At 39.4% G+C, this 10,793-nt stretch overlaps 1 protein-coding gene across 3 annotated transcripts in view; it reads left to right on the plus strand.

Moving 5' to 3' along the window:
* The window catches only part of LOC104986061 (chromosome unknown open reading frame, human C20orf194), a 171,685-nt gene that overhangs the window by 75,647 nt on the left and 85,245 nt on the right, over window positions 1-10,793 (plus strand). For all 3 annotated transcript variants that reach the window (XR_824995.1, XM_010836482.1, XM_010836483.1), the window contains 3 exons: window positions 3,686-3,821; window positions 8,903-8,984; window positions 9,939-9,975. Coding sequence is in view for 2 of the 3 variants with exons in the window: in XM_010836482.1 (XP_010834784.1) it covers window positions 3,686-3,821; window positions 8,903-8,984; window positions 9,939-9,975 (255 nt within the window). In the remaining variant the exon portion in view is untranslated. The remainder of the gene's footprint in view (window positions 1-3,685; window positions 3,822-8,902; window positions 8,985-9,938; window positions 9,976-10,793) is intronic.

Here is a 10,793-nt window from a genome sequence, read left to right on the forward strand (position 1 = left end):
GTGTATATCTTTCCTTTTCTCCTTTGCCTTTCACTTCTCTTCTTTTCTCAGCTATTTGTAAGGCCTCCTCAGGCAACCATTTTGCCTTTTTGCATTTCTTTTTCTTGAGGATGATCTTGATCCCTGTCTCCTGTACAATGTCATGAACCTCCATCCATAGTTCTTCAGGCACTCTTATCTATCAGATCTAATCCCTTGAATCTATTTGTCACTTCCACTGTACAGCCATAAGGGATTTGATTTAGGTCATACCTGAATGGTCTGGTGGTTTTCCCTACTTTCTTCAATTTAAGTCTGAATTTGGCAATAAGGAGTTCATGATCTGAGCTACAGTCAGCTCCCAGTCTTGTTTTTGCTGGCTGTATAGAGCTTCTCCACCTTTGGCTGCAAAGAATATAATCAATCTGATTTCGGTATTGACAATCTGGTAATGTCCATGTGTTAGAGTCTTCTCTTACGTTGTTGGAAGAGGGTGTTTGTTATGACCAGTGTGTTCTCTATTAGCCTTTGCCCTGATTCATTCTGTACTCCAAGGCCAAATTTGCCGGTTACTCCAGGTATTTCTTGACTTTCTACTTTGCATTCCAGCCCCCTATAATGAAGAGGACATCTTTGGATGTTAGTTCTAGAAGGTCTTATAGGTCTTCATAGAACTGTTCATCTTCAGCTTCTTCAGCACTATTGGTCGGGGCATAGACTTGTATTACCGTGATACTGAATGGCTTGCCTTGGAAAAGAACAGGGATCATTCTGTCGTTTTTGAGACTGCATCCAAGTACTGCATTTCGGACTCTTTCATTGACTGTGATGGCTACTCCATATCTTCTAAGGAATTCTTGCTGATAGTAGTAGATATAATGGTCACCTGAGTTAAATACACTCATTCCAGTCCATTTTAGTTTGCTGATTCTTAAAATGTCGATGTTGACTCTTGTCATCTCCTGTATGACCACTTCCAATTTGCCTTGATTCATGGACCTAACATTCCAGGTTCCTATGCAGTATTGCTCTTTACAGCATCAGACTTTACTTCCATCACCAGTCACATCCACAAACTGGGTATTGTTTTTGCTTTGGCCCCGTCTCTTCAATCTTTCTGGAGTTATTTCTTCACTGATCTCCAGTAGCATATTTGGCACCCTCCAACCTGGGGAGTTCATCTTTCAGTGCCCATCTTTTTGCCTTTTCATACTGTTCATGGGGTTCTCAAGGCATAATACTGAAATGGTTTGACATTCCCTTCTCCAGTGGACCACGTTTTGTCAGAAGTCTCCACCATGACCTGTCCGTCTTGGGTGGCCATACACAGCATGGCTCATAGTTTCATTGAGTTAGACAAGGCTGTGGTCCATGTGATTAGATTGTATAGTTTTCTGTGATGGTGGTTTATAGTCTGTCTGGCCTCTGATGGAAAAGGATAAGAGGCTTATAAATGAGAGTAGATCTTTCCTTTCTTTTCTTCCCTAATTCCAGTCCAATCTGATAAGGAGACAGACTACCTGACTAGGATTCAGAGTCATCTTTTTCTGCTCATTGTGTCACTTAGCTTAAATTAAGCATCAGAATAGAATCAGAGTCATGTTTACTTTCAAAAACCACAGTTTGATGCTTAAGAACAGTGAAAAGAAATGCAAAGGATTTTCCGCATGACATACTCTTAAGTGAAACGTGTCATTTTGGGGGCTCCAGAGAGCTGTAGTACCGTAGTCCTTTATGTCTCAGCACAGAAGAGAATTCAGCAAGAGGCAAAGTAATAGGTAAGAAGTGATTTGTTAGAATAGGATGCTTTTGAGGCTTACAAGGGGGCAGTTGACAGACACTACATCTCCAGGAACCTTCTGGGCTACAATTTTATAATCATAGAAAGTGGGGAGGGGGAAATCTTTGTCTTTCTGGAGTAGAAGTCATGCTTCCATCATCAGCTACTCCTCTAGATTGAGCAGGAGAGTTTTCTTGTCCCTACATGGTCAAACTAGGTCCACAAATTATTGTTTTTTTGTTGGGTGCAGAGAGCATGTCCTAGCTTACTGAGCTCACTGGGCTAGATGTGGGTCTCATGTCACCATTGTTTTAATGTTTTGGGGCATGTTTTGTGCTCCTGTTGCATGGTTTTGTGGTAACCACAAAAGTAGCAAACCTACTTTCTTGAATAATCATAAACTTACAGGGGTCTACCATGTTCTTTCTACTTACAGTCTCCTAGTGGGATTAACTATTTAATCACCTGCTTTGTCCCTTTACTTTGCCCCTTTCATAAGGACACTTTCAGGAAAGGATATGTGATAAAGAAAGCTGGCTTAGTCTGTTTTAGCTGCTGTGACAAAAATATCATAGACTGGGTAGCTTATAAACAACATTTATTTCTCCATTACAGTTCTGGAGACTGGGAAGTCCAAGATCATGGCACTGGTAGATTTGGTGTCTGGTGAGGGCCTACTTTTTCATAGATGGCTGTCATTTCACTATAACTTCATGTGGCAGGAGGGGCAAGGGACTCTCTCTGGAACCGCTTTTTATAAGTCTGTTTTATAATCCTGTTCATGAAGGCTCAATGAAGGCCCAAATCTCTCTCTCCTAATACCATCACTTCGGTGGTTTGGATTTTAGCAAGTTGAATTTTGGACGGACACAACATTCAATCTGTAGCAGAAAATATCTTTTTAAAATACCCTATAGTCATTGACTATTTGTTGAGAAGGCATGACATACTAAACAACAGATACATGATTAAAAAATAAACCAGACACAGTCTCTTCCCTCATAGAGTGTATAGCATGGTGGAGAAATAAGGCATTAATCAAGCATCCTCACAAAAAAAAATATGTAATTGCAAAACTCTGATTCCTTGAAGGAGAAAAGAACATGGTTACTGTGAAGACCATACCCCAGAGCTGACCTCTGGGGGTAGATGTGAATGATAAGTAAGAATATTAAGGGAGAAAAGCAGTGGTCCTGAGATGAAAATATCAGAAACATAAAAGAAATGTGTGTGAAGGAAAATAAATTTGAGTTTGCCTGAAAGGGGGAGTTGGGAGAGAGTGGCCTTTCATGGAGCTAAGGAAATTGTCTAGGCCAGACCATGTAAGTCCCTGTTGGCCATGTGAAAATTTCAGCCCTTCTAAAAGTAAAGGTTTTGTGTGTTTAAAAGATTGTCTTCTCTGCCATGTGGAGAATGGATTGTAGAGGGCAGAGTAGAAAGCACAGAAACTACAAGGAAGCATTGCAGCCAAGAGGAAAGAGGGTAAAGGGGGGATGGTTGCAGGAATGGGCAGGTATGAGAAAGTTTGCAGCTGGGCTTTCCTCATTCCCTCCTAAAAGCTATACAGGAATGGTTAACAGCTCTGTTGTCTGTCTTCAGTGTATCACAACTGCTATCATTCTTGAAAATGTATATTTCTATCAAAATGCTGCTGTATAAAATTGAGATTTTGCTCTGTCTCTGCATCATGAATAGCAAACTTAAAGAACTTTCTCCTTAAGCAGCAAGAGAAGTTGAAAATATAAATGTGACTTCGGTTTAGTTATGTCTTCTCTTCTCAACTAACAGGGAGCGTTAGGTGGACTGTACTGATCACCTTGCTCAAACTGCAGGATGCCACTCAGAGAAGCCCAAGAATGTCCTCATTTAGAAGTTTCCTTGGCCAGGAATCTCTTCACTAATCATGTTTTTGATTTGCCACTCTAGCCCTAATAGGCAGCCATTCGTTCTCTTTGGTAATCACTCCACACGAGAAAACCTCAATGCTGGCAACTTTAACTTCCCTTCTGAAGGGCACCTAGTACGCAGCACTGGTCCCAGTGGGAGCTTTGCCAGACACATGGTGAGTGACTTGACTTCCTGGTGCTTAATTGGTTTTATTATCAATTGGGGAGGAGGGGAGCTGGATAAATGGAACTTTTCGAATTGGTGAATTGATTTAACCCTAAACTTGAAGTTGTTTTGGTGTAAAAAGTGATTAAAAACTGTTTTTATATAAAAGTACTAGGTATGATTTGAAAGCATATTTAATTTTAAAATATTTGAAAGGAAAAGGATAAAAAAATACAAGCCAAACTTTAAGATAGCCAATTAGTATCAATAGTAGAATAAGAATTTTAAATTAACTTGAAAATAGTCATTCCAAGCCTAAGTTTATGTCTTGACTGTTACATTTCAAGTGCTGAGAGAGAACTATCACCTAGAAATCTATATCCAGTGAAAATCCCGTTTAGTAATGAGGTAATCAAGACATGCCCAGATGAAAGAAAACTTAAGAGAATTTGTTACCAGCAGACCTACCTTAAAAGAATGATTAAAGGGGGACTTCCCTGGTGGCCCAGTGGCTAAGACTCCACGCTCCCAATGCAGAGTGCTCGGGTTCAATTCCTGGTCGGGGAATTAGATCCCACGTGCTGCAACTCTGAGTTTGGATTCTGCAACTGAGAGTTCACAGGCCACATGTTGCAACTAAGATCCAGAGCAACCAAATAAATACATAAAAATAAGTATTAGTAAAAAAGAATGACTAAAGGAAGTTTGGGTGAAATGAAGAAATGATTTAAAAAGGAAGGACTCTTAGAACAATAAGGAGGATGAAAGAATACAATGATGAAACCAGTACATTTTTTTGTATACTTTAAAACAGTGAATTTTTATCTCAAAAAGTTACAGAAAAAGAAACCAGCCCCAGTCACACTCACGTTATGGATGATACAGCCAGTTTCTGTTTTTAGGTCTTTATGACTCCAAAGCCAAAGGGCTTTGACTCATTAATTCAGTAATCCTTTTTGACTATGTTCCAGTCACTATGCTAGGTTGAGGAAAATATTTATGGTCTTTGCCTTGGAGGATCTCACAGACTACTAGAAGAGTCAGTGAGGATTGTGCTCTAAAATGTTTGGAGTGATAATTTAGCCATCCATTATACACCTTAGAATGGCTGAAACACTGACACCACCAAATGCTGGAGAGAATGGAGCTTCCGAAACTCTCATTCATTACTGGTGAGAATGCAAAATAGTACAGCCACTTTGGAAGACAGTTTGACAGTTTCTTACAAAACTAAACATCGTTTTAGCGTCAGTTATGCTCCTTAGTATTTACCAAGAGAGTTGAAAATTTATGTCCACACAAAAAGCAGCTACACAAGGAATTTATTTATAACATCACTTTTTATAATTGCCAAAACTTGGAAGCAACCAAGTTGTCCTTTAGTAGGTGAATGGATAAATAAAACTGTGGTAAATCTATATAGTAGACTGTGTTCCAGTGATTAAAAAGGGCTATCAAGCCACAAAAAGACATGCTGTTGCTGCTGCTGCTGCTTAGTCGCTTCACTTGTGTCCTGCTCTGTGTGACCCCAAGGACTGCAGCCTGCCAGGCTCCTTTGTCCATGGGATTCTCTAGACAACAGTACTAGAGGGTATTGCCATGCCCTCCTCCAGGGTATCTTCCCGACCCAGGGATTGAACCCAGATTAGGGAAGCCCCACAAAAAGACATGCAGGGACCTAAAATGCATACTGCTAAGCTGAAGAGCCAGGGACTTGCCTGGTGGTCTAGTGGTTAAGAATCTGCCTTGCAATTCAGGGAACGCCAGTTTGATCTGTGGTCTGGGAACTAAGATCCCACGTACTGTGCCACAACTACTGAGCCTGCACATTCTGGAGCTTGTGTACCATTGCTAGAAAGCCTGAATGATGCAACTAAGACCTGATGCAGCCAAATAAACAAATAAATATATATATTTTAAAATGTTAAGCTAATCTGCAAAGGCTACATAGTGTATGATTTCTACTGTGTGACATTCTGGAAAAGGTAGAACAATGGAGACAGTACAGTAAAGGAAATTCCCTGGTGGTCCATTGGTTAGGACGTTCACTCCACTGCCAAGGGCCCTGGTTCAGTACCTGGACAGGAAACTAAGATCCCACAGGCCATGTGGTACAGCCAAAAAAAAAAATACCAGTGGAGATAGTAAAAGATCAGTCATTGCCTGGGGTTTGGGAGGAAAGGAGAATGGATGGATCACAGGGGATTTTTAGGAAAGTGAAATTATTCTGTATGATACTAAAATGATGAGCACGTCATTATACATTTGTCAAAATCCATAGAAAGTACAGTACAAAGAATGAACCCTAATATAAACGGTAGACTCTAGTTAATAATAATTTATCAGGACTTCCCTGGTGGTCCAGTGGCTGAGACACTAGTTCCCCTAGTCAGGGAACTGGACTCCACATGCCACAACTAAAGATCCCATGTGCGACAACTAAGATCCAGAACAGTCAGATGATAAATAAAAATAAATATTTAAAAATAATAATTTATCAACATTAGTTCATCAGTTAAAACAAATATAATATTATAAGACAAATAATAGGGGAAATTGTGGAGACAGGGGGAAGGAGAGGAGGTAATATGGGAATTCTTTATACTCCTGGATCAGTCTTTCTTTAAACCTGAAACTGCTCTAAAAATAGTCTATTAAAACAAACATTTAGCAGATTATTTACACAACTTTTAATAATAATCAGAGTGCTTTATTATACAAATATGAAAACATAATGAAGTTAAGGAACTCACTTGAGAGCTGGTCCTGGGGCAGTGGGGGCCCTAGTTATGAACTTTCATCTTCATTCAGCTCTGTTCCAAGGTGATATACTTAACTTTTCCATTTCTGTGCTATTTGTGAATAATTTACAAATTAAATAGGTGATATTAAATCTGCACATTCAGATTATCTGAGCAGTTTTACATTATACATGCAGATCCTATTGTACCAATTTCCTTTTTAGTGTAAACATCAATAAAAATTTTTTGAAGTATAGTCAATTTACAATAGTGTTAGTTTCAGGTGTACAGCACAGTGATTCAGTTATACATACACATACACACACATATATATATTCTTCAGATTCTCTTCCCTTATAGGTTATTATATTTTGTAATATTGGCTATGCTATACAGTAGGTCCTTGTTATCTATTCTATATATAGTAATGGGTATATGTTCATCCCAACCTCCTAATTTGTTCCTCCTCCCATCCCCGTTTCCCCTTTGGTGACCATGCATTTGTTTTCTGTGCCTGTTGGTCTCTTACCGTTTGCAAAGTAAGTTTATTTGTATTTTTTTCTTTTTTTGGTTCCACATATAAGCGATAATATATGATATTTATCTTTCTCTGGCTTACTTCACTTACTGTTATAATCTCTAGGTCCATCCATGTTGCTGCAAATGGCATTATTTCATCCTTTTTTGGCTGAGTAATAGCCCATTATGTATATATGTACCACGTCTTTATCTAATCATCTGTTGATAGACATTTGTGTTGTTTCAATGTCTTAGCTATTGTAAAGAATCCTGCAGTGAACACTGGGGTGCATGTATCTTTACCAGTTAGGCTTTTCTCTGGATATGTGCCCAGGAGTACAGGATCATGTGGTAGCTCTATTTGTAGTTTTTTGAGGAGCCTCCATACTATTCTCCATAGTGGCTGCACCAGTTTATATTCCAACCAGTGATGTAGCAGGGTTCCATTTTCTCCATAGCCTCTCCAGCATTTATTATTTGTAGACTTTTGATGATAGCCATTCTGATCAATGTGAGGCGATACCTCATTGTAGTTTTGATTTGCATTTCTCTAATTAAACATGTTTAGCATCTTTTCACGTGCCTTTGACCATCTGTATGTCTTCTTTGAAGAAATGTTTTCATTATTTAAAATCTTCTGCCCATTTTTTCATTGAGTTGTTTGTTTTTTTTGATATTGATCTGTATGAGCTGTTTGTATATTTTGGAGATTAATCCCTTGTCAGTTGCATTTAAATAAATTTTAGGTTAATATATGCTTACATAAATTTCTGACATCATCTAAGGAAGCATATTTGAAATACATGGCACCTTGAAAAAAAGCCTTTAGTTAGGGAAAATTTGGAAATCCAAGGAACATGTTGGAAATAAGCCTATTAACCAACAATTAGAATTATGTACATGATTTTTCATTTAGATTCATGACTATGTTGATCATATTCACTATGGTATGATTTAGATTAGTCAGAATTAAATCTTCATTTCAAGTCTATAACTTGGGTTACAGAAAAATGCCATTATTTTCTCTTGTGACTTAAACAATGGAGTGAAATAGAAGGAATGGATATTTGTGTTATATTTAGCTATTTTTAATATACTGTACTAATTTCCTTTCCTTTAGTTCTTGTGGTAGCATTTTTGCATTTTGAACCTACTATCCTAGGAACCCTGATGAGATGTTGGATTTTCAAAGGAGAAAAGGACATCCATTTCCATCTGTATAATTGAACAACTAAGCAGGGAAGAAAAATAAGAATTAAAAAATCTAGAGAACTTATTTTCTCTCCTGGAAGGCCTGTGTACAAAGATGAAATACAGATGAAGAGAGGGGCCTGGGTATCACCTCCTTTCCTGAGTTTGTAGCTGCCCCTCCACATCTACATATCATGTCAACCAAGGTCCTCACTGTGAAAGATCTGGACTAAATGTTAATGACAGTCAAAACCTAAGCACATTTTGTCTTCTTTTCCTTCTAAATTGTTAATTCTTTAGCATCCTGGGCTGACCCAACAGCAACCTCACAAAATAGCCGAAGTTAACACACAAAAGATATCTTTGGGAAAACAACAGTTAAAGGTGACCTTTTCCCCTATGCCTTTTCAGTTCAGTTCAGTCACTCAGTCATGTCCAACTCTTTGCGACCCCATGGACTGCAGCACACCAGGCTTCCCTGTCAATCACCAACTCCCGGAGCCTACTCAAACTCAGGTCCATTGCGTCGGATGCCTTTAAAAATTAATAAATCAGCTATTGGTAAAATAAAATGCATTTCCATTAATTACACACTTTTTAAAGTCCCTCCTCCTTTTTTACTTTTTTTCCTGACATCCAGGTAGTACAATGTGTTTCACCAAAGGGACCCTTGGCTTGTTCAAGAACATACTTTTTTGGAGCTACTCATGTTCCTTACTTGGGTAAGTCCATGTAAGTTGTCTCATCAGCTTGCCTATTCTCCCATGAACTAGAGATGGACTCAGGATTTACTCCTTTCCTCAGAAGCACATTTTATAGCCTCTAATTCCCTCTCTGGTTCCAAGTGGAGAGTTGTGCCTAACACATTTCACACAGAGTGTATTTCAGGAGGAATAATTATCAGCTCAGTATATATTAGTTCTAATCATATGTAAGACCATGTAATTGGTATCAGAGGGAAGGCAAAGATGAGTCAGCTGCAGTTGCAGATAGTGGGAGGAGATACGGGCTGCAGTGGGAGCTTGGATGACTCAGCCAAGTGCCTATTAGTCTTATGAGAAAAGTGAGGAAGAGCCACAGTAGAAGGGTACCTATAAGCTGGGAACATTGACAGGAGCAAGTGTCAATGCTCTTGAAAGGCCAGGCTGACTGAAGCTGTCCTCCTTGCTGGGCTAACCAGAAGCTACAGACTTCCAAAGAGACATAGAGAAGAATAAATGAGGATCCCAGCACTGTTCCACAGAGGAGAGTACATCAGAAACGAGGTTTTCTCCTGAGAGTTATTATGTAAGCTAAGAAATTCTGAACATAACATGACTTGAGTTGAATTGAGATGAAAAAAAGAGGTAGAACTGAGCCTGTTTACTTATACCTTCTTTTTAAAAAAATTAAATACAGAGGCAGAAACTTTCTGAAGCTGAAGATTCCACATGTCCTCTTTGGTATTTAGTGGTGATGCTGAGTGTGTTGTCAAGATCATTGTCCAGGATAAAGGTCTAAGAGGATATTCACAGAAGCTAGGTTTCACTATTACTTGTACGTGTACACTATTTAACTCAAAAGAAACAAAAATACAGTCCTTAACATCTCCTTCAAAATAGGAAATTCTAGTCTCCTTGTAAAGTGTTTGCATTTCCTGTAATCTCACATTAGTAATAAATGGTCCTCTTTCACAGGAGATGACAACAAACTGCCCAAGAAAACTGAACAAATGTAAGTCTTCATTTCTACTACACTTTTTATTTCTCAGAGTTAAGTTACTCAGAAGTTGAGACCATCACATCTACCTCCTTTTGAGATTGACATTGGGTAGGGCATTTGGTTTAAGACTGAGCAGAGCTGTGTGGTCTCCCAAGATGTCTCAACCCTGTCTCTCATCTTGGAGTCTAGGCTAGAGACTCTGCCAGGTTTGCCATCTGTTCCTTCTCCAGAACTCAGAGACTTCCTACCTGCACATCCATGCATTTAAATACCATAACTCTTCTTTTTTTCTTTTTTTAAAATGAAGAACCAGGCTTCCTTATTTCTTTTTTTTTTTTTTTGGCTGCACTGGGTCTCTGTCCCTACAAAGAATGAGCTTTCTCTAGTTGTGGAGAGCGGGAAAGTTACTCCTGCATTGTGTGGGCTTCTCATTGTTGTAGCTTCTCTTGTTGCAGAGCTTGGGCTGTAGGGCGCATGGGCTTCATTAGTTGCAGCTCATGGGCTCACACGAATCCTACTGGATTAGGGCCCCACCCTTAGGACTGCCTTTAACTTTACCTTTTAAAGGCCCAACTGTACCTCCAAACATTGAGGGTTAAGGCTTCCATGTGGATTTTCAGTTCAGTTCAGTCGCTCAGTCGTGTCCAACTCTTTGCGACCCCATGAATTGCAGCACGGCAGCCTCCCTGTCCATCACCAACTCCCGGAGTTCACCCAGACTCATGTCCATCGAGTCCGTGATGCCATCCAGCCATCTCATCCTCTGTCGTCCCCTTCTCCTCCTGCCCCCAATCCGTCCCAGCATCAGAGTCTTTTCCAATGAGTCAACT

Source organism: Bison bison, unplaced genomic scaffold (genome assembly GCF_000754665.1).
Source record: "Bison bison bison isolate TAMUID 2011002044 unplaced genomic scaffold, Bison_UMD1.0 scf7180017864063, whole genome shotgun sequence".
Taxonomy (NCBI): Eukaryota; Metazoa; Chordata; class Mammalia; order Artiodactyla; family Bovidae; genus Bison; species Bison bison.